Source organism: Penicillium antarcticum (genome assembly GCF_028974205.1).
Source record: "Penicillium antarcticum strain IBT 31339 chromosome Unknown utg000002l_segment0_segment0, whole genome shotgun sequence".
NCBI classification, from domain to species: Eukaryota; Fungi; Ascomycota; class Eurotiomycetes; order Eurotiales; family Aspergillaceae; genus Penicillium; species Penicillium antarcticum.
In genome coordinates, this window is record NW_026695300.1 from 3307412 (window position 1) to 3333322 (window position 25911).

Sequence of the window (25911 nt, forward strand, 5' to 3'; positions counted from 1 at the left end):
GAATTCCCCATAGGATCTGCTGCATGCAAGGATCTCTCCACATCCCTTTCTACCTAGCATATTCAGACATAGGGCTTTAGGGATCAGCAGTCGTCTATTTTGGTCACTTGAGCCATAATGATGTTTTTTGGTGTGCGCATTTGTAGCTGTAGATAGTTGTATGAGGTTGGACCATTATTGTTGGAGGTCGGAGGAATGCCAGCGAGTGTCTGAGCGTGGATCTACGTGCTTGCAGATCCTTGCTGCGCGTCTCACGGACCCTCGCTCAGGAATGCTTGATGATAGACCGTTGGCTCCCCTTTTGGAATATTGGCCTATTTCTTTTAATAGCACGAGGCATATGACGCTGACGAGCGTGAAGTTGCAAGGAAAATCCGAGTATATCCAAAAGGTAAACGCGTATGTAATTCATGATATATGGAACAAAATGGAAGCCAGTCGATTCTATTGGACATTTCCAAGACATGAGCAAACTAGACAAATGGGGCCCGAGAGTGCATATATAATGAGACAACTTCAAAGCTTGCTAATGGGAGTATCGCTGAACAGAGACCTGGTCCGGCTCATGGCTTCCAGGGCCTCCTTCTCGATCCGGGTGAGCAGGGCATCGCAAGTCGGAATGTCATGAATCAGACCAATAACCTGGCCGGCAGTCCAGACCTGTGCACCAAGTTAGAAAAAGCATCATATATAGAGTCTAGAGTAGGATCAACTTACACCGTAGTCAGGGTCACCGTTCAAAAAGACCTGGCGACCACGCTTGCCGCTAACATAGGGTCCAATCTCGCTAAAGTCACCAGTCTTGCTCTCCTTTTCAATCTTCAAGGCATCCTGAGTCACCTTGTTGGCAAAAAGACGGGAAGTGTTCTTCCACCGACGAAGGACAAGAGCGGTATCAGTCTCCTGGGCATTGACAATAGCCTCCTTGATCTTCTGGTGAATAGGAGCTTCGACAGTGCTCATGAAGCGAGTACCCATGTTGATACCCTCGGCACCAAGAGCCAGGGCAGCAGCAAGACCCTGGCCGTCGGCGAATCCACCCGAGGCAATGAAGGGCACGCCAAGCTCCTGGCGAGCACGGCTCAGCAGAATGAAGTTGGTGATGTCGTGCTCACCAACATGACCAGCACATTCGAATCCATCGATAGAGAGGAAGTCCACGCCGAGCTTAACGGCGGACTTTGCGTGGCGGATGGTCGTGCACTTGTGCAGGATGATTGTGCCGGCCTTCTTCAGCTGGGCGATGACAGGGCCTGGGTTGTTACCAGCAGTCTCGACGATCTTAATGCCCTCATCGATAATCACTTGTGCGTACGCACCGTAGTCGGGGGGAACCATGGCGGGAAGGAGGGTCAGGTTGACTCCGAAGGGGTACTTGGTCATGGTGCGACATCTCCGGATCTCTTTGCGGAGGTCTTCGGGGGTTGGTTGGGTGAGAGCAGTGAGCTATAGATAGTGAGAACATGCGGTTTATACTGTGCCCAGGTTGGGGGAACATACAATTCCCAGTCCACCTGCATTGCTAACGGCCGAGGCCAGCTCGGCGTATCCAACCCATTGCATACCACCCTGCACAACGGGTACTGTCAATCTTGTCAACGACTGAACATGTGTGGGGTGTATATGTAATATAACACACCTCGAATTCCGAGCTTCCGCGTCAAGGCTGTGTTGAATGGCATATTGAACGTTGTCGTCGGGGTATCGGTATCTAATCTAATTACTGTGGAAGTTCGGGTCAGTACAGACCTAACATGGTTAGGGACAGGATACTGACATGAACTTGATCACTTCCCGAGTATAGAAGTTGAAGCGAGTGTATAATATAGTCACAAGGCAAGAGAGAGTGACCAGATAATAAACCGATGAAAGCCGCGGACTACTGTGGGGAAGGTCCGAGATGCCGAGGTTGGGATAATTTCTGGATTACCGGGTCTAAATAGGTATAAATGGCTTGTGTTGCGTAGTTATGCTGATCAAATAATCAAATATGACCACACTAGGCTGCCTAGGTTCGAATCAAAGAAGAAGAGAGGTTCTATAGAAGAACTCACTCTTAACTCATTACAAGCCTGACCCCTGATTGCATGTGATAGAAACCCGTGACCCCTTCACAAGACTACAGAGTACGTTGTACTTGCATACTCTGCACAGTAGCTTAGCTGGCATTGAGCATTGATCTGTCTGAAGCTCTGAAGCAAGCTCAAAGGCCGCAAGGACCTGAATCTGTAGACATAGATTCACATGAACCAGACCGAATAGCATCCATGGCGGGCCGTACGCTAAGCCATTTGCCAGTTTCTCTTCAGTTATAAGGACGTTCAAATAACAAGAAATCCAGCATGACAGTCAGCCCCTGGCCTTGTTCTACAATGTGATAATGATTACAGTATGTGACCCTGATATGAAACCCCTTCTGCTCATAGAAAGAGGAGAACGGGCGATTAACGACGGGAGTCCTTCTGAGAGCCTCAATATCCCTCGGCGATCACGACAGAAAGCCGCAATCAGTGAGGGAAAGCTAAACACGACGACATCATCCCAGAGAGGTAGACGACGAGAGCCGAGACTCTTGGTGAAGAAAGAAAAGAAACTGCGGGAAACTCGAGAGAAAGTGGGAAAACAGGCGAGGATCACGTGGCCTGCGTAGTGTGTGGGAAGAACAATCTTCCGGCTGGTAATAGACGGCTGTTGATTGGCCGAGTGAAGTCCCGGGAGCCAGTCCCGTGACTTGTACTCCGGTACCCGAGGTCGTCCGCGATTCCGAACGTTCGCGAGGCACTTGGGATTTCTTGTTCAGATCCACGAGAGCATATTCAACCCTATACGCTTCAAAATGTTCTCTCAAAAGGTTGCCCAGCAGTCGCTGCGACGGCGTATGTCTCAATCCCCCAATGCCGCCCTTGTCGAATTTGCGATCTAACTTGTCCCGGGTTCTCAGTTGCCGTCCAGCAGCCGTTCGCTATGCAGTCCTCCTTGATGCGCGCCTCCCCCGCCGCTGTTGCTCTCGGCCAGAACATCCAGACGAGGTCAGTCACCTAGCATTATCACAACGAATTGATTCTCGCCAAACCCCGGATCTAAACCCCACGGAATCCTACGTCATCTGCAAAGAGAAAGTCGAGAACTAACCCGACAATCGTGATCTATAGACAAGTCACCTCGTCTCCCAACACCGAGGACCCTACCCAGATCCTCGTTAAGCAGCGTCTCCAGCGGCCCATCGCTCCCCACCTCACCATCTACAAGCCCCAGATTGGCTGGATCGGCTCTTCTCTGCACCGTATCTCTGGTGTCGCCCTCTCCGGCACCCTCTACCTCTGGGCCACCGCTTACCTCGTCTCCCCCACCTTCGGATGGCACCTCGAGTCGGCCACCATGGCCGCTTCCATGGGCGCCATGCCCGTCCTGGCCAAGGTCCTCCTCAAGAGCACCCTTGCCCTTCCCTTCACCTACCACTGCATGAACGGTATCCGCCACTTGATGTGGGATCTTGGCCGTGGTCTTACCAACCCCGTTATTATCAAGACTGGCTGGACTGTCGTTGGCCTCAGCATTGCCAGCGCTGTTGGTCTTGCTTTGCTTTAAATGTTTCCATACCTCATACCTCCGAGTTTCCTTCTGTGTTATTAAAGTGATTTCTGCCAAATATACACGAATCGGGTCGATTGGCGCAAGCTCAAAGGCACGGGTTCTTTCTTTTCTGTTCTATCTGATTTCTGCTAGGAATTGTCTGGCTCGAAACTGGATCACTGACACTGGACCACTGACTTTATGGATTCGGTCTATAGGTCATGGATCTATCACTAAACTTTTTTTCATTAAGGCTTCTTTGTTTCAATATGAAATGTGATTCTTTGGTGAAAGTACTCTGGAATACAGCTCCATTGATGTAGTGATGCATCATTAAGCTATTATGTGAGCAGAGACCATGCCAAAAAGAGGGCACCTTGAGATATTAAATTGTCAATAAAGCCAAAGCTTTCGTTGCTGAAACTTTTATGCCATTTGATCACCTAGCGGCTCCTAACAAACACTTTTACCACATGTTATTTTGTGGCCCAGGTGGTATTCCAGCGACGATACACATAATGATTCTCCCAGTCGCCCCTTCAATGCATGTTCCCATCATGAAGCCCGAAATTGAAATGCCCCGTTATGATCTATACAATCAATTAGCACATTTCCGAGCCGTCGTCGGTCGACCCAAATATGTATATATATATATATCCGAGCCCGTAACCTACAGGATGACTGACATATTGCACCTGGTTCCCCGCAACGCCAAAAAAGCAAGAACCCATAATTGCCATTCAAGCAGGACTTGGAGGTGGGTTAGGAGGGAAAGGTTGAGGCGAAGGCGGATCTTGCACGGAGTGATCACTGGCCGGGATGCCTCCGGCAAAGGTGTAGAAGATATGGGCCAGTGATGAAATAACCGAGCCAGAGACAGAGAGGTAGCTGCACGCCATTTTGGTATTCGCGGAGTATCTCAAAGCGGAAGTGGTTATAGTTGAGGTTGATAGAACAGACAACGCACTTGTCCAAGTAAACAACGGCAACGTATTTAACAAAGGCAGACAAAGAACACAGGTGAAGATCTCCTTGAACCTGAAAATGAAAAGAAGGCCACTTGGACAGGTCAGTCTTGTCTATTTATGTTCATGAGCGTCCAAGCCGTTGGATACATCGCGCCATCCACTCACGCCGGACAAGTTGTACACCGCCATCCTGTCGAGCATCCCAATCAAGGATCATAAAAGGCTTGGAGGGCCTTTCCCGTTGCTCTACAATTTGGCTTTCCCGTGAAGATCTGGCAATATCTCGGTTGGGTCTGCAAGGGCCCGCTTGAAGACTTGATGTATAAACCGTTAGCCAGTGCTACCGCTGTCACACCCGCTGCCGTGGCCACCGCTTGTTTGTTCCGCGGAAGCAAGCATTGACCGGAATTGATTCACTTGGAGGAAATACACTTGATTATAGTGGTGAATGGCTCAAATACCGTGGGGGAAGGCTGTTGATCCTTTCCCCGGATCACTGGCCTTGGAGGCAGAGTACAGGGGAGTTTCACCAGCGGTATGAGCCTTCGGTTTCGTGCAGCGATCGTCTTGAAGAAGTGTGTTTCAGTGGGTTTGTTCTAGATGCCTTGCCGCTGTCGGTTCGCCGCTACTTATGCGATATTAGGGACTAATTGGGTTGGGTTGAACAATCATGCCGTGGCCACTTATTTTGGGAACTATATGGACCTAAAGCTGCCAAACATTCTCAATTACTCTGTGTCTCTGTGACCTGTACTCTTACCTTGACATCCTACGAAGACACTTAAAGTAGTTGCCACATGCCCTGACTTGTTAATCCCACAATAACCATTATGACTTGCTGACTGGCTTAGTCCCGAGAATAATGCGGATGCAGGCTGTCGAAGCTTCCAACGGCCCGAAGAGGAAAAAAAAGAGAACAAGGAAGCCTACTGATAGAGCACAAACCCGCAAATAGACTGAACCCCAACACACGTGGATCACGTTCTGTTTCTTACTGCAAGTCTCTTGCCTATTCCAGGGAAGAAGCTCAGGGTACGATGCAGCAGACCCGTTTTCTGCGGTCGAGAGTGGCAAGGGCCTTTCTAGCCAACCATCAGCGCCTCGCCCAGTCGTTTCCACTGCCAACATCCGCAGAATCGCCAAGCAGACTCAAAAAACTGCCCGTGCTCCACTAGGGCCAACGCTGTGCCACCTCAGCTCGTAGTTCTATCGAGCTATGACCTCTGCATCCGGCAGGTCGCGCGCAACGGCTGTGTTCGCGAAGACCGCCGAATCTTTTCTTGAACGATTTTCAACCGTTTGAAACCCTTCCTTGTCCGTCTTGGCTTTTCTTGAAGAGTTTCCCACGGTTGCTCTGCAGCGGCTAGATATCGGTGTCCCTGGTGGTTGGGCCGCGCTTAGGGTCTGTTGCGCCACCGTTGTATCGCCGTTCGTCCAGTCGGATAGCGGGTTGGTGTTACCTGTCTTGATTTTCTGGCCTATCGCCTGGAAGGGCAGAGGACACAGATTTCTTGTTGGTCGATGGTATGGCAATGCTATCCAGAGAAGGATGTTGCTGGATCAAGTGGCGGGGTGATCTGCAAGACCAAGCTGAATGTTTCTATACTCGAGTCGAGCCCGGAAGCGCCTCCTCAATGGAAGGATATATGAAAAGAACGGCGTTTATTCACTTTGTGATGGTCAAACACTGGATGAGTGCATGACATTTGCAGAGTCAACTGAAGCCCAGACATGTTGGTTCTAGGCTACCAAACAGCGGTCTGTATATCGAAGACTGTGTCAATTCCACTCTCAGACCGCCACAAGAAATCTTCTTTGATGCTATAAGAACTGCTGATTGATGTGAGTCATGAGTTTTCAATCTTACATGCATGGAAGCATGGCAGTAGAAGTTTGCTCGACTCCACCCCAATCATCAAAGCACTGCTGATCTGTGGTAGGCTCCCACAGCCAGAGCTTGTGCTAGTTGCTTCGGATCCGATGCACCATAGGCCAAGCATTCGAGCCAAAAGATAACACGCAGCAGCGGTGAAGCTCCTGGCTACTCTCGGCTTCCAACGCACCATAATTGCAAGTCAAACCGCAGGAATGGAAACCCGATGAGTTAAAGAAATAAGCCACTGGATATCCTCGAAGCCCCTTCTACGTAGTATGAAAAACAGGAGTAGAAAGAGAGGGAAGTTAATTCTCAAACAATGGATATAGAGTTGGAGGCTTGTGGTTGGCAGAATCACACCGCCAAGTCCGAATTCTTTGCTTTTCGTTCAATCACCTCCGGCTTGGACTCGCAGACCAACCAACCCAATGGCTTTGAACCTCACCTCCCGAGCGGCCAAGACCGCCTGCGCTGCATCCAAATCTGTCGCCCGCCCGATTACGACATTCATCCCATCCCGCGCCTACTCAAACTCTGCTGAGGACGCCCAACACCGGCCCCGATGGTCCTACACCCCGGAGCAGGCCAAGGCGCCTTTCAGTTTACACCTTAACTCCAAGCGCCCTGTCTACCACGTCAACACAGACCCCGAGTTGCTGGACCGGTTCTACATCCGATTGCTGGGCAATGGTGGTGACAAGGTCCTCTCTGATGAGACCAAGTGGTTGGCAGTGACACATAAGAGTTTCGACCAAGGACGTCGGGGTTTCAACGATCGATTGGCATTCCTCGGAAAGCGCATTGTGCACCTGCAAGCATCGCTGGCTCTGGCGCAGAACGTAGCTATGCCGGCATCAGGCGCGGCACCCACGGAGCCTGTCAACAAGGTGGACGAGTTTGGTCGCGTGCCATTCTCCCACCCGGCCCTCCAAGGACTGGGCAACCTATCCCCCGAAAATAAGAAGGTCCTTACTGACCGATCGAAACTTGCTGAGCTTGGACATAAGTACGATCTGCCCAAGGTTCTCAGATGGAGCCCCAAACAGGTATGTCTCGATCCAGTCTTGTATCCTCGCATCAACTAACCAGTGTTTTTACTACAGCCCGAGGATCTGCAACGATCTGGCTATGATCTCGTGCTCGCGCATACCCTGTATGCTATTATCGGTGCTGTTTCGTTGGAAAAGGGAGCTGTCGTTGCGACCAAATTGGCTCGGGAGCGGATACTTGAGCCCCTGGGCCTCAAGTCGGTCTGAAGGTCTGAGCCTTTGGGGGCATTGGTGTCTCTCGGAGCATTTTCAGGGCGTTATCTTGTTTGATATTTCCATCTGTGGCAGGGGATGAGGCGTGTACCCTCTGACTTGGGAACCTCTACACGATTGTACATGTACTTTTAACAACTTGTTTCTTATATTCTCCATTTCTTTCTTACTTATTATACAGCCCAATACCACAATGGAAAATTCTGAAAGAAAACCAAAAAAATCAATGACCAGAAGAATAATTCAATTTAATAAAAAAATATTTATATATTATAACTAGGAATGTACGGTCCCTCTGACACCGCCCGAGTAACAGTGAAGAATACTCGGCCAGTTCTTATGGGACCCTCGTAAGATGCATAGTCTCCGCGCCTCTATATCGCGAGTGTAGCAATAAAGCACTACAGCTGTCTGACAGAATGCCAGATTAACTGTAGAAAATCACAAGGACTTTATGCTGCCTCGCACTGTCTGTTGGGAGCGTTGGAGAAGAAGAAAAAGAAGAAAAGGAAAAATGCGCGAAGAGTTTTTATATGGCAAAATTCATACGCTAGTCCCCATTGGGGTTGGCGTCCATCTCCGTTGACCATGCGGGCATCGCCAACAATCATCCGTGATCGACTTCATTTGCTCTTCACTCCATCTGCTACTTTTTTCTTGCTCTAACAACTGGTACAACAATGCTGCAGTAGGCGCACAAGCTGGCTTTGTTTCATTTACGCCTCCCATCCGAAAGACCAGATCATCAACATCGCTCCTCCATCACCTATTTACCCCCATTGACACGTCATGGCGTCCGCACTCTTCTTCCTCGACCTAAAGGGCAAGGTAGGCTATGCAGCACTCTGCAAACCATGGCGACGCGACTTCCAGCTCCGACACCCGCCAATGCGTCGAGGGACACGCCCCCGCTGACCATTTTATAGACCCTTCTGGCCCGCAACTATCGCGGGGACATTCCCATGTCCGCAGTCGAAAAATTCCCTATCCTCCTCAGTGATGCCGAAGAAGAATCTTCCGCAGTGCCTCCCTGCTTCTCTCACGAGGGCATTAACGTGCGTCCCCCGCCTGCTACAGCCTGAAACCACCCGCTCCTGAGTCCCTCCTTTTGTGCGCTCCCACCCACTGACACAGGGGTGATACTGTTTAGTACCTTTATATCCGCCACAGCAACCTCTACATCCTCGCATTGACAAAAAGAAACACAAATGCCACCGAAATCCTATTGTTTCTCCACAAGCTTGTGGAGGTCTTCACCGAATACTTCAAGGTGCTGGAGGAGGAGAGTATCCGGGATAACTTTGTCGTCATCTACGAATTGCTGGATGAGATGATGGACTTTGGATACCCGCAGACAACAGAGAGCAAGATTCTACAAGAGTGAGCAATTGCTGCAATGCTGGTGTGGTAACTCGACCCAACTAACACTGAATCCAGATACATCACCCAAGAATCACACAAACTGGATGTCCAAGCACGGCCACCTATTGCCGTTACAAATGCCGTCTCATGGCGTAGCGAGGGTATTCGTTACCGCAAAAACGAAGTCTTCCTGGATGTGGTCGAGTCTCTCAACCTCCTCGTGTCGGCGAACGGAAATGTCCTGCGATCTGAGATCCTGGGCGCAGTCAAGATGAAGTGCTACCTGAGTGGTATGCCAGAACTCCGATTGGGATTGAACGACAAGGTCATGTTCGAGACCACAGGCCGTGCCACGCGAGGCAAGTCGGTCGAGATGGAAGATGTCAAGTTCCACCAGTGTGTCCGACTCTCGCGCTTCGAGAATGACAGAACAATCAGCTTCATTCCGCCAGATGGTGAATTCGAGCTCATGAGCTACCGATTGAACACACAAGTGAAGCCCCTGATCTGGGTGGAGTGCGTGGTTGAATCACACTCAGGATCCCGTATCGAATATATGCTCAAGGTAAGAACGTCAGCCAGCTATTCAGACCGCACACCTCTAAAACATCTACCCAACAGGCCAAGGCGCAATTCAAACGCCGCAGCACAGCAAACAATGTCGAAATTCTCGTTCCCGTTCCCGAAGACGCAGACTCTCCCCGTTTCCGTACCAACATCGGAACAGTGCACTACGCTCCCGAGAAGTCAGCCATCATCTGGAAGATCAAGCAGTTCGGCGGTGGCAAGGAGTTCCTCATGCGCGCCGAGCTGGGCTTGCCCTCAGTTAAGGGCGACGACGAGCAAGGCGGAGGTATGACTGGTGGATTTGGAGGAAGCATGGGTGGAGCCGGCGGCATGGGCAAAGCAAAGAGACCCATTAACGTCAAGTTCGAGATCCCCTATTTCACAACCAGTGGTATCCAAGTGCGGTATCTGAAGATCACCGAGCCGAAGGTATGCAATCCCTCCCTTCCCCACGTGTCGTCGACAATCATATTTTGAGAGCTATCAACTAACAACCCACCCACTAATAGCTGCAATACCCCTCCCTCCCTTGGGTGCGATACATCACACAGTCAGGCGACATCGCTATGCGCATGCCAGACGTCCAATGAAACAAAAAAAATGGCCATGACTTGCGCCGTGGGTGTTTGACTTTGTACAGCCCTCCCCTTATTTCACTTTTCCTTTTTTCCAAATCGTTTTCTTATCTCTTGCTCCTTACTCTCCTAACCCCCCCATTCATGCTTCATGCTTCTCCGTTGAGGCCGGCCGGTCCGATAGATAATCAAATTCCTCCATGTTGTTACCCTTTCCACACCTTTTTGTCCGCCTTATGCATCGGATGCGAGGAAATATAGATCGTTAATGGAGGATTTATTCTTTGCTTTTTTTTTGCGTAACTTTGAAAAAGAGAGTCTAGAATATTTTGGTGTGATGGCAATCGTACGTGTAGTACCTCGGTTTGTTTGCAGCAATTCGTAGTCTAGTTCAAGTACCAGGCTTTGATCTGGGTTTATATATTCACGCTCTCCCAATTGAAAGCAAAATACAAGCTAAATATCAAATCTTTATCTACTAACAAGCACAACACAGAGTACACATCACCATCCCCATATTGGAACATCTGCCCGAGTGGATTATATACCATAAAACCACGAGGAAGAGGAAGAGGAAGAAAGTGAGAATGAGACCACAAGAAAGAACAAACAATGTACAGACAGGGTATCTCAATTCTCGAAGAAAAGAAAAGAATAGAAAAGAAAAGAAAATGAAAAAAGGACAGCCAAAAAAAGGGGAGACTCATATCAAAAATGAATTCATCTCCGAAACGCCAACAAAGAGCGCCTGCATAAATTTTTGTGTCATGAACAAGTAATCGTGAAAGATCGAGAAAACAACATATACCTCACATGTACAACCCTACAATAAGCCAAGCTATATTGCCCACGTATCAGTCCCGATAATCACGGGGCATATCCATTGGTCGCGTTATCCTCTGAATCTGGCGGAGGAAGCGGGAAGCCATCGCCACGGCCGCCAGCAGCCGCCTTTGAGAAACCCTCGCGGGCAAGCATGGTGTTGAGAACGGCGCAGTTGTAGGAGGCTTCGCCGGGCGGCACGACAAGGAATATATAAGTATTATCAGTGAAGCGGCCGAGGAAGATATTGAACTGGGGGGTTTTGGTGTGCATAACAACGAAGCCAGCCGAGGCTGGTGTGGTCAGGGTGTTGCGGGCGGCGCAGTGTTTGAAGGCTTTCATGATATTTGATAGACGTTCATGGCGATCGTAGATGGGGTTCAGTTCACCGATTTCGGATGTGACAGATGTCACGGTTAAGAAGGTAGATCGCTCAAAGAGGATAACTTCTTCGGCGTGGATCTTCTTTGCGAATGCTGTTAGGAAGCGCTCGATCACGACTAGGTTCGGGATTAGTTTGTGGACGATGCCTGCCCAGGCTTTGTACAGCGATTGGTCCCAGATGCTGCTGGCGAAGGTGTCTACACGGAAGTTGTCGCTGCGGCTGCGGATCAAGGCTGAGCGTTCTTCGTAGATGCGTTGGCGGTGCTCGGCTTGGATTAGATCCATCTTGTGTACGAGGCAGAAGACGTAGGCGTTCGGACTGAATTCGCGGAGTGCTTCGATAATTGCGTGGTATGTGTCTAGGTCTCGGTCGACTTCTCTTGATTCAATGTCGAACACGTAGATGAGCACTGCAACGTCGGAGAAGATGTTCCCGCGTTGGGAGGCGAGGTACGTTTCCATGAAGGCATCTTGTCTGCGAAGCCGCTCGGATTAGTGAATTGTTTCTATAATGGGCTTTTTAATCGACTAGAACTCACCCTCCGCAATCCCACAGGTTTAATGTCAGGTTACCCATGAACTTGACATGACTGTGCTCCACATCGATCGTCGCACCAAGGCGCCGGACATCTTTTGCGACATAGTTGCTGAAGATGATCGAGCGCATGGATGACTTCCCCGATCCACTCTTGCCCATCAAGAGCACCTTTCTCTTCTTCTTCCGAGCGTCCATCATCGGAATGGGGTGTCGAGCTCGGATGCCCCGCTCTTGTTGCGGGGACGGCGCGGATCAATTTGGAGACAGCTTCAGCCGGCTCAAGACGGTAGTGAGGCTGTTATAAATTGTCGTTATTAGGGGGTCGTTATTGGTTGAGCATTGTTTTTTTGAGACCGAAGAAAGAGTAGGAGAAGAGACAAGCTCCAACCCTGAGATGCGGAGGCGCGGACTAAAGCTATGCCGTGTCACGTGAGGGGGTTGGGGTTGAGGCAGCGAGGTACGATGAGGGAGGAGTCGAGTTGGGAGGGAGTTGAGAGACACTCGTAATTCGCACTAAGGAAATTACCACTCTGTTTGCATCAACTATCTACATCTACGTCTACTTCGGGACTTTACGGCGGCACTCAAAAATGATCTTCAGAACCTGATTTTCAGGTGATTTTCAGGTGGAGCATTTTGTCGGGATGACGACATATATAAACAAAGAAAGTCTCAGGTCATCAGGATATTAATATGAAAATAGAGGGTATTAAAAGACAGTGCCGTCAGATCGTATCATGATAGGGGGTTCCTTGGTGTTGGGTCTCGAAACTTCCGCGATCTCGCGACCTCCCTATAATTTTGTTAGAACTATTAATGAATGAGATAGAGAAATCTTACCTTCCAAGTGCCAGCCTCGAGCATTTGTGCTAGAGATAATTGCTCCTCTCCTCTGAGACCTAATTGGGAGTTGACCTCATCCAGAAGCTCATCGAGGAAGCCGACAGTGACGGCTCGCCATTCAACAATCACATCGTCGTCGGCAGAGAAGAGCGGTGCAACCTCCACGTTTGGTTGGCCCTTAATCTGGGCATTCTCTTTATATGCATTGATTCCACGCTGCATATCCTCGGGCTTCAGACTCAAGAGGCCTAGGTCGACAAGTAGACCTCCATTTCGATATTCGGGAAGGCCAGTCAGAAGATCGCTCCCGGCGAAGTGAATGTGCATCAATTTAGACATGGGGACCATAATGGAGTAACATAGCCATTGCGTAAGCTTGTGGAATGGGACGATGTTCTCCCACTGCTGTGCCGGGGGAGACTTAGGGAGATCGGAGCACTTCCAGGCATCTCCGATGGGTACGCCGTCAATTTGTGTTCGTGAAGGGGGCCAGATGGGAGACAATCCGTCCATTAGGACAGACCAAAGTGTTGTGAGTGGTACAATTGGCACGGAAGAAGCGAGGGTTGATGGGTGGCCAAGCAGGTAATCTAGAGACCGAATTAGCTGCTATCCAACCGCAATTTGGACATTAAATATCCATACCAAGCATGTTGCCTGGCCTGGCATCCACGCCGAAAAAGTCCTGGTTGTTGAGAGCCTCCGAAAGTCGAACTAACAGTCCCGTGCGACCTTCAATTCCAGTCAGTGGGTTCTGTTCCGAATGCTGCATGCCCTTGGCAAGCACCTCGGCCGTAATCTTCTTCAATCCTGCACCATCCACTTGACATGGCTCCGTCGGGTCGCTACTGAAAAGACCAGATTTGAACATCTCCAGACTGGCAACTGCCAGGCCCTCACTGCGCGAAAAGACTTTTCCGGACTCTTTCGATCGGTAAGACCATTTATTACCCGCACCAGCGTCCAACAGCACGGACACCACAAACAAATCAATCAAACGGCGCGTGCGCTCTTGGACATCAATCCGACTGGGCCATGATTGCAGAAGCTGGTCAACACGCGGTCGACCCCCCACGTCGAAATGCTGCCAGCGACCATGCGGCGGAATACTCTCATAGTCTGGCGCGTAATCTCTCTAGATGAACACATTAGCGCTTGGCGGATCACATGATTTTGTTCTTTCGATATATTTTACCTTGATGATAGACACAACGTAAGATGCGGTAGCTTCGAATTTACTCAGGTCGACGTCGAAATGATTCAGTTGGTTGTTCTTGGCTTTGTTCAGGATAATTGTTGAGCGTTCGCGGACAGCATGAATGCTTCGTAGATATGCGGCGGGGTCCAATGCTGGGTCTGGAGGTCTGGCAATAGGCAATTCTGGAATGGAGGCTGGCGGGCCACTGCCCTTGTATCCTGGTGATCTCAAGGAGGTATTTGACGTGCGTGCGCTGTTAACCGACACGAATGATTCATTCTCATCCCGCTCGGATTGCTTCGAGTCTTTCCGCTTAAAGATGCCCATGATGTGTGTAAGGCTGAAGGAGGGAAAGAGAGAAAAGAAGGGGATCCAATGTTTTTGTTATTGTATTTTTTTTCCCAATGAATTTTTAGGCGGGGACAAGTTCAAGGTGGAGTTTGTTAAATTTAATGAATTAGGGGCTGGATCGTGAGGCAAAAAGGCAAAGTTTCGGAGGTACCGGGTACCGCCCAGAACAACCAAATTAGTATGGTGAGGAGGGGTATTGGGTACGGCCTAAAGACCCGACGTCCGGCGAACTCGACCGATTGCCGAAATAGGAAGAAAACACATGCCCCGCCAGGAAAGAACCAGTCGGAATTCGAGTAAGATCACACATTGGAATAGATCGCTATATATCAGACTTTCCCCTATTGGGGTCTGGCCAAAATGGAGAAAACCAGCACGGACTGGCGTACCGTTCCACTGCCCTGTGCGGTCCTTAATCCACTCTGGAGCTGTATCAGAATCATGAATGGCTAATTGTCGCGTATCGCGTCAATAGATCCTATGTGAATCTCTGGTACACTCTAACACACGCCTCGCGTAGATCGAAATCAGTGAGGATCCGTCTATTTAGGGTTCGGCCTCTTCTATCATATACGTGTTCTTACCCCTGGATCAAAAAAAGGTGAACTGGGATTTCACATGCAGTTAAACCCCCGACGAGGATCGGAGAATTCTACAGAGTGTACGGAGTATTCCTTCCGCGCTATATCTGCATGAACAGGGGGACTTAGCATGGGTCAGGATATTGCGTACCACTGGAAGTTTGACAAGTTCGCATGAACCAACCCCGACTCAGACAAGCATAGGAGTATGACGTCCAATGCTCGCACATATGCTTGTTAGGGGTCTCATCTCCGCCCTTTATACAACACTGGGACTAACGCGGGAAGCACGGGCCTGGCCACTCCATTGGGTCTGTTTCAAGTTGACTTCCTCGGGGATTAAAATTACCTGCTCATGGACTTTGTCGGGGCAAGAATCGGCAATACCGTTGTGGTCCACTGATACCTTTCAATTCGCTACGCGGCTCATCTACCCGAGGAACTCCGCTCACAGCTGTTGTGAGCGGAGTCCTGGCTTTTCTTTTCCATAACAGAGTTATTGTTATACGGCCTGCACTTGACCAAACTATGTTCTGGTGAGGCATTGAGCATCAACATATATATTACACATTAGACATGCAACTAGAATGGGTATATTACATGGTGATGATAACTTAGGGATACGAGAAAATGTACCTTCTGCACTGGTGCCATTCTGCCCAGCCACAGACCCATCTGCTATTTCATCCCCCTGCTAGTTTCATAGATTCGAAGCATCTAGGTCGAGTGGATTATCGAGCAGGAAATTTAGAATGTGTGAAGCTTGATAGAATAGGAAGGAGGCAGCCTAAGCGTCTTACAAGAGGAAATTGTGGGCTATATGCCCTTACATACGCGCCGTCTGTACTTAGTGCTCGAGAATAATCATTCACGGAGACTGCCGCCACGACCCACTGACAACAAGTGCCTTGTTTGGTACTCGTAAAAGTAGCCTATACGAGACAGGTTCTAAACACCGGCTGTCAAACTTTCTTCAGTCTGCCCACTAAGACTGGCTAAGACTTGAAGCCTTTATAAATCCTCGGCTTTTGGACAACCCTAAATCTTTCTATATCGGGAAGGTTTGTGGGATATGACGACTGGTTCTTCTTCTGCCCCCTAAAGGCGCAGATGCGTATCTTCCCCCATTGGAGGCCACCACCGCAGGATTCACCATGGAAACCTTTTATTCTAATCTACTATGATTGACGGCCCGGGAAATTCTCGGGTCATTCCCTCTTTCATAGTTGGATAGGGACAGATTAGCATGCACAAGTCCTGTAACTAAATCGAACGCCATAGGCCAAGTGTCAGATGTGTGCCAATTAGGGCCAGGAACCGATGATCTTTCTCGGCTGTGTAGTGCAAAAACGACACTCCACTTGCATGGAGACGGGTGAAATCGATCAGTTAGCGTTTTGCCGCTTTACATTGTCTGTACTTTGCATGTATATCTGTACGTCTGTGGGCCGCGAATAGTAAATAGGCAAGTATCGCGGTTGGTGGTAGACAACTAAATACACACTTTTGACAGATTTCAAGTGGATTGCCAAGTAAAGTCCATCAAGGCATTTGGATGTAAATATAGCCGGAAAGCAGAAGATCTGAGCTGGGCGGTTCCTGACATCGACGTCACTTCGTATGCAGTTGGTACCTAATAATTGCACCCGGGAACAATATGATTCTTAATATGCCACCCTCACCAAGGAGTAGGCATAGTTGAGGTGAGATCAGAGAGTTGAGCTTCAGAATGAACGGAAACATAGCATCACGTGCAGCGCCTCAGCCCGTGCGGTCTGGATCCCCCACATGCAGGGAGGCAACGGGCATTGTACATCTGTTTGACCGTTGCAAGACACAATTACTTCACACTTCTTTGATGACCTGGTGAGATCATGGAAACCCTTCATCAATTCCCCAGGACCTAATCCTCCGACACCAGACGACCCGACGTCACTCTCGAAGCTCTGCGACACCCCAACATGGAGGACCTCAACGGCCTAAGTTGGTCCTCCGACACAAGCAAGACGAAGAAACCCCCGCCCATGGGTTCTGGATTTTTGTTTCCTAGTATTCCATCAAATGGCGGCTCCGGCAGGTCTACACCGTTATCCGCCGCGTCGAATCGCTCAAGCTCGCCAGCTAAGCCCCCCGCATCGACTGGCGACAGCTTCGCCAATCTAGTTTCATTTGGCCCTTCCGCTGGAAACAAGAACCTTTCTCTCGCGGAACAACAGAAGCGGATGCAGGAGGAGAAGGCCAAGGAGGATGCCGAGAAACGCAGCCGATTCGAATTGCAATACGGAGGACAGAACAACCAATTCTGGGACAACTTTGAACAAGGACGTACGCAGAGCCCGGCTGTAGCTCCAGTTCCGCAGTCGGTATCATCGCCAGCCGACGAAGACGATATTCTAGCTGCCTTCAATTCCGCTGCGCCGGTTGACGCATCCACTCATTTTCCAGTCCCAAACTCCGCTAGATCATCGCCTCGAATCGACACGAACAGTCGGCAAACACCTTCCAATGGAGGAATCTCGATGCAGGACAATACAGGGGGTCTGAATAATCTTGATGATGACGACCCGTTCGGTTTGAATCAATTGAAGCCCAAGGCCGCCCCCGCGCCTGTCTTCGAACAAGGCGACGATGACGATTTTCTTGGATTACTAGGAAAGCCCGTATCCGAGATTCCTCGTCAACAATCGCCTCTTGCGTCAGTCACGCCCACAGACCGCGGACGCGACCAAGATGCATCCCCCATGCCTTCAAACGACGTCGATCGAGCCATTGCGGAGCTGGTCGACATGGGATTTTCTACGGACAGGTCTCGCCAAGCTCTGAAAACTACCGAGTCTGGAACCGATGTACAGGTTGCTGTTGGGTGGCTTCTTACCCAGGCCCATGCCGAATCTCGGCAGAAATCCGACGGACGCCCTAGCGGCCACCCTGCTGAACGACCCGAAAGAAGCGACAGCCGTCATCGCGATGCGCCCACCTGGATGAGGGAAGAGCGAACACAATCTCGCAATCGCGATAACAGGAGCCCTGCCTCAGCAGACAAGGATCCTGCGCAGATGGCGTCGCAATTCGGTAACAACTTGCTGAAATCCGCAGGCTCGCTCTGGAAAACCGGTAGCAAGAAGTTTCAGCAAGCTGTGAATGAATTCAACGCCGAGCATGACCCCAGCCAGCCTCGCTGGATGAGAGAACCATCCGCACACGATCAAGCTCCTCCACAGCCTCAACGCCTAAGTCGCCGTGAGCAGCCAGCCCAGGCCCAAGCCCAGAAGCAACCGCAAGATTTCACAAATGAAGCTCTTCTTCTTGAGTCTGGTGATGGTCGGTCTCGCAAACCCACTCGTCCCCGTGAAAGCCCCCAACCTGATCCTAGGAATCTTCCTCCCCGCAACCAGCCCTCTCCAGGCGCTGCGCAACAAAGACAGCAACCCAATTTCCTCCAGCGCCCATCCAGACAAACCTCCCAGGATCCAAAAACTCGACTTTCACGGTTTGCTGCGGAAGAGCAGTCAACGGAAGCCTATGTCAGTCCCGCAAGACGCAGGCGCCCACAAGCGTCACCGCAGCCTGAGCCCAATGTCGACCTATTTGACTCTTCTGCGCCCTCAGCTGGTCGCCCAAAGCCATCTCCCCCAGCTCAAACTATTACACCTCCTGCACACTCAATTCCCATTCCCGTGCGCCCCAAAGCCCCAACACGGTCTATCCCCCCTGTATCGCCACAGGCACTTGAATCAACACATCGGCACCGTGGTAAGGCTGCAGAATCATATAAGCGAGGCGATTACGCAGAAGCCCACCAAAGCTTCTCTGCAGCTCTTGCTATGCTTCCTGACAACCACCCTATTACAATTATCATTCGCAGTAATCGCGCAATGACTGGTCTAAAGATTGGAGAGCCTAAGTCCGCGATCGAAGATGCAGACGTCATCCTCACTTTCATCGGCCCATCCAGGGGGGAATCTGAGACGATTGACCTCGGAACCGGCGAAGCGCCCAAGCCCATGAAAGATTTCTACGGCAAGGCATTAATGCGCAAGGCCGAAGCACTCGAGCAACTGGAGCGCTGGGGCGATGCAGCGCAGGCATGGAAGCTGGCCGTCGAATCTGGCCATGGCGGAAGCACAAGCATCGCAGGCCGGAACCGAAGCGAGAAAGCCGCTGGCACCAGCAAACCCCAATCCAAGCCCGCTGCCCCTGCCAGGAAGAAGCCGTCGCCGGCACCTAAACAGGTATCTGCTTTGTCGGATCTCACTGCCACTTCGGCGTCTGGGAAGGACTTTGAAGCTGTCAGTCGTTTGCGACAAGCTAACCAGGCAGCTGAGCGTGCCGACGAAGAGAAATTCGCTCTTACCGAGAGCGTCGATCTCAGGCTTGCCACCTGGAGGAATGGCAAGCAAGATAACCTGCGCGCTCTCCTGGGCAGTCTGGATACTGTGCTGTGGCCCGAGGCCGGATGGAAGAAGGTCGGTTTGGCCGAACTGGTTTTGCCAAACAAGGTCAAGATTCAGTATATGAAAGGTATTGGCAAGGTGCACCCTGACAAGGTATGTTTTATCCTGATTTCTTTCTACTCCCCTGCAATGCTCGGTTCTTTTCTGACTTGCTCTGTTTTAGATTTCTACCACTGCCACTACTGAACAACGCATGATTGCTGGAGCTGTGTTCGGAACTCTGAATGAAGCTTGGGACAAGTTCAGGGTTGAGAATAATCTATGAGCTTAGCTTTGCTCTTGCTATCATTGTTGATACCATCTATTCCCTGATTTTTATCTCTGTTGCATATCATGATCTGATAACCCTAGAAAGCATTTTATAGCATTTACGTTTAGATTATTCCATCTGAGCTATTGCCATGGCTATCGTTCGGGGTTGTATATGTAGTAGTCGGGTTATCGCGTTGATGACCATGTTGGAACTCCGTTGCTTGTTGTTGGCAAATTACTTATTCTGTACAACGGATCATTGCTCATGCATCGGTCATCTCGTCAAACTTGACCTCTTTCTCGATCTCCGCCTCAGTCGTCTCAGGCTGGACCTCGCCCTCAGTCTGACCAGCCCCAGCAGCCTGTCCATCCCGCTCCTGTTGCTTCTTCTCCTCCCGAATGCGTATCCGCTCCAACGCGGCCTCTTTCTTCATCTGCTTCTTGCTCTTAACCGGTTTATCATCAGGCTTAGCAATCTTCTCAGAAGGCCATTCCTGCCTGCACCTCTGCTCATCCTCCTCAGACCAGTCCCGAGGCAAGATAGCGAAAACCAGATAAGAAGTATGCGTCTTAAGATCCGGCTCTGTCCGATGGGTTAAGCGACCAAGAGCATATGAAGGTACATCAGAAGCAGCGTCCTTATAAGCCGGCAGATCCTCCACAATAGGTTGGTAATCAGGGTTTTCCCTGTTAGCCCGGTGCTCACGGATGCGCTTGGCGCGCTGTTCATCACTGCGCAGCTTGTCGACTGCCTCATCGACGGTCTTCGGATAAAGAGTTGCACCACGCACACCTTCAGTATCCAACCCGACACGGTCCCGCCGCACGTCAATCCGACGCTGGGCGACCTCCACCATGGAGATGTTCAGCCATGATAACTGGCGCATAGTGCGGATTGTGCGTTCGGCTTGCTCGAGACAAGGGGAGAAAGTGCACAGATAGATAGGTGATAACGGGTCGAGCGCTGACTCGCCGGAGGGAGGATTGCGTGTGAGATGCTTCAGTGCCAACCAGGGCGCGGGCAAATCCAGGAAAACGGCGTTGGCCTTGGGCGATTGGCCGGTCTTGGGATCACCCAGTAGGAAACCATCTTCATACACGTCGCGATGCGTAACCTCCACCAACCCGTCGAGTCCGTGGTCCTTGAGTTCTGCTTGTACCTTTCCGACGCGCTGCTCGTGGAACTCGAAACTGCACACTTTTCCTAGGCGGCGCTTTTTTGTCGCCTGTGCTGTTTCGGGGTATCCATTGAACACGGCGCGCACAGCCGCGTGTGTGAAGGAGCCACTACCGGCTCCGGCTTCGATGACTGTGCTTCCGGGTCGTGCGCGCAGTCGGTGGAGGATGTAGCTGTAGTCGGGTGTGTAGACGACTTGGGTGCGGTGGGGGAGAGAGAGGGTCCAGGCTTCGGGGGTTGGGGCGAGAACATGGAGGAAACCACTTGTTGCAGCGACGGCGGTCTTCAATTCGGGCTTCTCATCTTCTGCGGGTGTCGACGCGGCGGATCCTTCCAGCTCTTCGGCCTTGCGCTTTGCAGTGTTTCTGCGGCCGCGCGAGCCTGTGTCGACTTTTGAGGCGACAATTTGTGAGCCCCAGGGTTTGCCGATGAGGGTACTGTGTGGGAAGGACCCAAATCGGGTGTTTGTCACTTTTCCTTCGAGGTAGCCTTGGTTCTCGTCGTCATATGTCCGGAGGATAGTTGGAATAATCTGATCGCGACGCAGCTGCAAAAGGGCGAGACCATCTGCGTCGGCCGTGGCGCTCGGCGTCAAGAATGGAGACGGCATGATGAGTGACAAGAGGGAACTGTGAAAGCGCCTGGGGAAGGCGAGATGATGTCGAAAAAGTTGCCATGTTACCCAATCGGGGTATAAAGTAGGGCTCAGGGCTTGGTCCTCCAATCCCCAGCTACCGCCAATCACAGCGAGTCCGCAAGTGCTGGATGAGTCGTAACAAGAGCCCCTCCCCCTCCATTAGCTTCTTTATGCTCCTCCCCCGATTGCCCTTACTCCCCTCTCCGTCCAAACAGCGGTTTCTACCTTTGTTCGCTTCGTTTAGGTCCATGTCTTCACGTCAACAGCCGCCATGGCGGCAACCGTCCAGCCCGGACGCGCAACTGCCTGCTTTGAAGGTGTGGAACTCTTTGACCAAGACCAAGACTCCCTTTGTTCCGATCGACCCTGCCGGCAAGAAAGTTATGTGGTATGCGTGTGGCCCGACTGTTTACGACGATGCGCATCTGGGACACGCCCGCAACTATGTTAGCACCGATATTATCCGCCGAATTATGCGCGACTACTTCAAGTTCGATGTCAACTTTGTTATGAACATTACGGATGTTGACGACAAGGTATGGATTCGCGTTGTGGTGTAGATGACACAGGTCCTCAATGGTGTGACTCACGAATTGTATAGATCATTCTCCGCGCCAGACAACAACACCTGTTCAACGAATTCGTCGCTGCTAGTCCGACAATTACCCCGGAGGTTCTCGATATCGCCAAGAGTGCTTTCACTGCCTACTTGAAGAAGAACCTGCCCTTGCTCGATTCCGCACTTCCTCCGTCGCAATACAGGGCCGCCGTGGAAAAGGCTTACAAGAATATTCTGAATGGCGGAGCTCTGCCCGGAAATGAAAAAGCTGGCGATGATGAGGCTAAGGTCAAGATGCACATCAAGACAGCTGCCTCGGCCGCAAATGTCATTGCGCAGGCTGAAGCCCGGGATGGCAGTAGTGCCGACCCTGCTCTGTTTGCTGAGACCTTCTACACGGATGCGCAAGACCTCATTCTTCCCTATCTTGATGCGCTCAAGGGTGCATCTGTTGATGCCAACGACCACAGCATCTTCACCAAGCTTACTAAGAGATACGAGGAGCGGTTCCTTAACGATATGCGGGACCTGAATGTTCTGGATCCTACTGAATTGACTCGCGTGACGGAATACGGTGACGAGATTGCGGCTTTCGTGGACCGCATTGTTCAGAACAAGTTTGGATATGCCACTGAAGATGGATCGGTTTACTTCGATATCAACGCCTTCGAGGCCGCAGGTCACCCATACGCTCGCCTTGAGCCCTGGAGTCGGTCTGACAACAAGTTGGCTGCAGAAGGTGAAGGTTCTCTGGCTAGCAAAACCACAGAGAAGCGTGGTGCTTCTGATTTCGCACTCTGGAAGTCCTCCAAGCCCGGTGAGCCGGCTTGGTCTAGTGCCTGGGGCAAGGGTCGCCCTGGATGGCACATTGAATGTTCGGCCATGGCTTCTGCCAGGCTCGGTAACCAGATGGATATTCACTCCGGAGGTATTGACCTTGCTTTCCCCCACCACGATAATGAGCTTGCGCAGAGTGAGGCCTACTGGCATGATGACCACAAGCATGACCAGTGGGTCAACTACTTCTTGCACATGGGCCATCTGTCTATTCAAGGGTCTAAGATGTCCAAGTCACTGAAGAACTTCACCACCATTCGGGAAGCCCTGGACCGAAAGGACTGGACTCCGAGAAGTCTGCGTATTGTCTTCCTTCTCGGTGGCTGGAAGGACGGCGTTGAGATCACAGATGAGCTGGTTAACACCAGCAGCTCGTGGGAGGACAAGGTGAACAACTTTTTCCTCAAGGTCAAGAACCCTTCGGCTGTCCAGTCGTCTGGTACCGACACCACCTTTGCTGCTGATTTGGCAGCTGCCAAGAAGGCTGTCGATGAGCAGCTTTGCGACTCCTTCAACACTCCAGCTGTCATGCAGTCGATTTCGGAGCTCATTACCAAGTTCAACGTTGTCGACAAGGCTACCTTGAACCCGAAGGACGCCGAGGATGCCGCACGATGGGTCACCTCTATCGTCAACATCTTTGGTCTTAACGGTACGGCCTCGGCTGACACTGCTGAGCTTGGCTGGACTGGTATTGATGTTCCCGAAGAGGCCAAGGCTTACCTGTACCCCCTCTCGGCCATTCGTGACACTCTGCGCCAAGCTGCTCGCTCCAAGGCTGGCATCTCAGCCAAGGATATCGAGGACGCCGTCGCCGCCGCACCGGCCCCGCAAGAGGCTTCCGAATGCGCCAAGCCCTACGCGGAGCTTTACTCCAACTTCCGCAACAAGGTTGTGTCCCTGGAGTCATCTGATTCAGTCGGCAAGGATATCCTGTCCCTGTGCGACCGAGTGCGTGACATTGACCTCTTCGATGTTGGTGTTTACCTCGAGGACCGGGACAACCAACCCGCCCTTGTCCGACCTGTTACCCAGGAGATGCTCAAGGCACGCGAGGAGAAGGAAATCCGTGCTCGTCAAAAGCAGGAAGAGAAGGCGAAGAAGGAGCAGGAAGCTCTCAAGAAGGCCGAAAAAGGCAAGCTGAGCCATCTGGAGATGTTCCGCACCAACGAGTTTAGCGCCTGGGACGAGGACGGTGTTCCTACCCGTGACGCCGCTGGCGAGGAGATCACCAAGAGCCGCGCGAAGAAGCTTCGCAAAGACTGGGAACGCCAGAAGAAGACGCACGAGGCGTGGTTGGCCACCCAGGCCAAATAGAGAAAAGGGTAAAGAAAAGCATTAAGAACTAGCTTGATACCTCGGCACTTCAGGAGGATCATCCATTTTGCATCGCGGGGCGTTTCAGGCATATATCAATCCTATATTTCTTGTCCTACAATCCAACAATTACCTGATTGGGATAATCTAAGCACTACCCCTCAATTGACATGCAGCTCGGAGCAACGTAGTCCAACATCTGAAGTACTCGGGCAAAAGTGCCTGGACTTGCCACTTGGTGGGCTGTTGGGGCCCCGGAATTCCCCCAATAATAGCCCATCTGGGGTTCTATCCGGAGAAGGTGGGATGTCTATCATCTCTCCTTTTCCATCACTCACCTTTTCAGACTTTGTGTCCGGGTTTTTCTATATCAGCCGGTTGAATTTTAATCTTCTCTTCTTTCTATAATATAGGATGGCTCTCCAGACAGGTCTTGACTACATGCGTTCGCGCACGGTTGTTGACTGCGACACAATGGACGAAGAAGGTAAGATACCTAGCAACAAACACATGCCTATGAACAACAATCTAAGAGGTCATAGTTGCCAAAACTCTGGGCCCATTCCAAGACTGCACTTCCAACCAAGTATGGCTCAATGCACCTAATCGTAAGGCGGGTGCTAACCGCCCAGGCCATCGCCTTCGGCGAGCTCTCCAAACCAATACGCGCCGAGGTGATTTCCACATCGCTAGCCGATGCGAAAGCACTGCATGCAAAGTACTCCTCGATCACGATTGAAGAACTAGCCGTCGAGGTCGCGGTATGTCTCGAATAACAACAAATACCAAATTCAAAGAAAATTGCCACTAAAAGAAATACTAGATGGTGCGAATGGCCGCCGGAATGGCACAGCACATTCGCGGACGAGTCCATGTACAGACAAACCCATACTACTCTTACTCGTCGGAGAAGACAGTCATCAATGCACTACGTCTTGTCCAACTATTCCAGCACGTCCATCCCGGTTTCGATGTGGATCGCATCTCTATCAAGATCCCAAGTACGTGGGAAGGAATGATGGCCTGTCGCACGCTTGAGCTGGCTGGTGTGTGTACTCTTGCTACTACGCTGTTTAGTATGGCGCAGGCTGTTCTTGCTGCTGAAGTTGGGTGCACTTATATTGCGCCTTATGTTAATGAATTGAAGGTTCAGGTCAATACTGGGTAAGTTTAAATATTTGTGCCTATTTATGGAGCTAACTGTGAGCTATTTCTTGACAGGCTCGTTGACCAGGCAAAGTTACTCCCGCTTTGTGCAGCTATACAGAAACATTACAAAGCGATCAATGCTTCCACAAAGGTCCTGCCCGCTAGTTTGACCTCTGTTGAAGAGATTTACTTCCTTGCTGGAGTAAATCATCTTACCATTGCACCTCATCTTTTGAGTCAATTAAATCAACCTTACACTGGAAATGTTAACTCGCTGTTTGATGTTGCTCCTACTTTGCCTATTCCAGCGAAGGGCGTGTCTTTCGTGAATGATCCGGGGAGTTATCAGATCACGTTTGCACGAGACCTTGGTGGCGCTAGTCAGATAAAATTGACTGAGGTATGTCAACTTAGTATAATTTACATTTCCTTTTGTGCTAATGATGTCTAGGCTGTAAACATCTTCTGTGATTTCCAGGACAAGCTGGAGCAAATCATGAAGGTTGCTGCTTGATTCAAGATGATGAGACCATCAATAGGTAGTCCATCCTCATTGATTTTATTTTCAGCTAGGAATAGCAAGAAATAGGAAGAAATACACGTCCTGCCTGCTGAATTCTCCGTTTATA

At 50.7% G+C, this 25911-nt stretch overlaps 10 protein-coding genes across 10 annotated transcripts; 6 read left to right on the forward strand and 4 right to left on the reverse strand.

Moving 5' to 3' along the window:
• Window positions 1–516: 516 nt before the first annotated feature.
• N7508_002215 (NAD(P)H-dependent flavin oxidoreductase) lies at window positions 517–1682 on the reverse strand (the record flags this gene model as incomplete). The annotated part of the gene is made up of 4 exons (XM_058460281.1): window positions 517–660; window positions 718–1446; window positions 1501–1583; window positions 1640–1682. 4 exons carry the CDS (start codon window positions 1680–1682, stop codon window positions 517–519), a joined length of 999 nt encoding a protein of 332 aa, XP_058323813.1.
• Window positions 1683–2836: 1154 nt separating this feature from the next.
• N7508_002216 (uncharacterized protein) lies at window positions 2837–3588 on the forward strand (the record flags this gene model as incomplete). The annotated part of the gene is made up of 3 exons (XM_058460282.1): window positions 2837–2876; window positions 2942–3029; window positions 3153–3588. The coding sequence occupies 3 exons, from the start codon at window positions 2837–2839 to the stop codon at window positions 3586–3588; spliced, it is 564 nt and encodes a 187-aa protein (XP_058323814.1).
• Window positions 3589–6845: 3257 nt separating this feature from the next.
• Window positions 6846–7673, forward strand: N7508_002217 (mitochondrial 54S ribosomal protein mL57; the record flags this gene model as incomplete). The annotated part of the gene is made up of 2 exons (XM_058460283.1): window positions 6846–7463; window positions 7521–7673. The coding sequence occupies 2 exons, from the start codon at window positions 6846–6848 to the stop codon at window positions 7671–7673; spliced, it is 771 nt and encodes a 256-aa protein (XP_058323815.1).
• Window positions 7674–8431: 758 nt separating this feature from the next.
• On the forward strand, window positions 8432–10198 carry N7508_002218 (AP-1 complex subunit mu; the record flags this gene model as incomplete). The annotated part of the gene is made up of 6 exons (XM_058460284.1): window positions 8432–8507; window positions 8606–8734; window positions 8830–9059; window positions 9117–9606; window positions 9663–10037; window positions 10118–10198. Exons 1-6 carry the CDS (start codon window positions 8469–8471, stop codon window positions 10196–10198), a joined length of 1344 nt encoding a protein of 447 aa, XP_058323816.1. The 5' UTR covers window positions 8432–8468.
• Window positions 10199–11050: 852 nt separating this feature from the next.
• N7508_002219 (Rag GTPase GTR1) lies at window positions 11051–12122 on the reverse strand (the record flags this gene model as incomplete). Its single annotated transcript, XM_058460285.1, has 2 exons — window positions 11051–11864; window positions 11929–12122. 2 exons carry the CDS (start codon window positions 12120–12122, stop codon window positions 11051–11053), a joined length of 1008 nt encoding a protein of 335 aa, XP_058323817.1.
• Window positions 12123–12636: 514 nt separating this feature from the next.
• N7508_002220 (URC4/urg3 family protein) lies at window positions 12637–14295 on the reverse strand (the record flags this gene model as incomplete). The annotated part of the gene is made up of 4 exons (XM_058460286.1): window positions 12637–12720; window positions 12768–13360; window positions 13416–13905; window positions 13966–14295. 4 exons carry the CDS (start codon window positions 14293–14295, stop codon window positions 12637–12639), a joined length of 1497 nt encoding a protein of 498 aa, XP_058323818.1.
• A 2566-nt stretch (window positions 14296–16861) lies between these two features.
• N7508_002221 (UBA/TS-N domain protein) lies at window positions 16862–19619 on the forward strand (the record flags this gene model as incomplete). The annotated part of the gene is made up of 2 exons (XM_058460287.1): window positions 16862–19447; window positions 19518–19619. The coding sequence occupies 2 exons, from the start codon at window positions 16862–16864 to the stop codon at window positions 19617–19619; spliced, it is 2688 nt and encodes an 895-aa protein (XP_058323819.1).
• A 250-nt stretch (window positions 19620–19869) lies between these two features.
• trm61 (tRNA 1-methyladenosine methyltransferase subunit GCD14) lies at window positions 19870–21393 on the reverse strand (the record flags this gene model as incomplete). The annotated part of the gene is made up of 1 exon (XM_058460288.1): window positions 19870–21393. The coding sequence occupies one exon, from the start codon at window positions 21391–21393 to the stop codon at window positions 19870–19872; it is 1524 nt and encodes a 507-aa protein (XP_058323820.1).
• A 155-nt stretch (window positions 21394–21548) lies between these two features.
• N7508_002223 (cysteine--tRNA ligase) lies at window positions 21549–24133 on the forward strand (the record flags this gene model as incomplete). Its single annotated transcript, XM_058460289.1, has 2 exons — window positions 21549–21956; window positions 22022–24133. 2 exons carry the CDS (start codon window positions 21549–21551, stop codon window positions 24131–24133), a joined length of 2520 nt encoding a protein of 839 aa, XP_058323821.1.
• Window positions 24134–24547: 414 nt separating this feature from the next.
• Window positions 24548–25796, forward strand: N7508_002224 (transaldolase family protein; the record flags this gene model as incomplete). Its single annotated transcript, XM_058460290.1, has 6 exons — window positions 24548–24620; window positions 24676–24719; window positions 24766–24894; window positions 24957–25297; window positions 25355–25682; window positions 25734–25796. The coding sequence occupies 6 exons, from the start codon at window positions 24548–24550 to the stop codon at window positions 25794–25796; spliced, it is 978 nt and encodes a 325-aa protein (XP_058323822.1).
• Window positions 25797–25911: the final 115 nt, after the last annotated feature.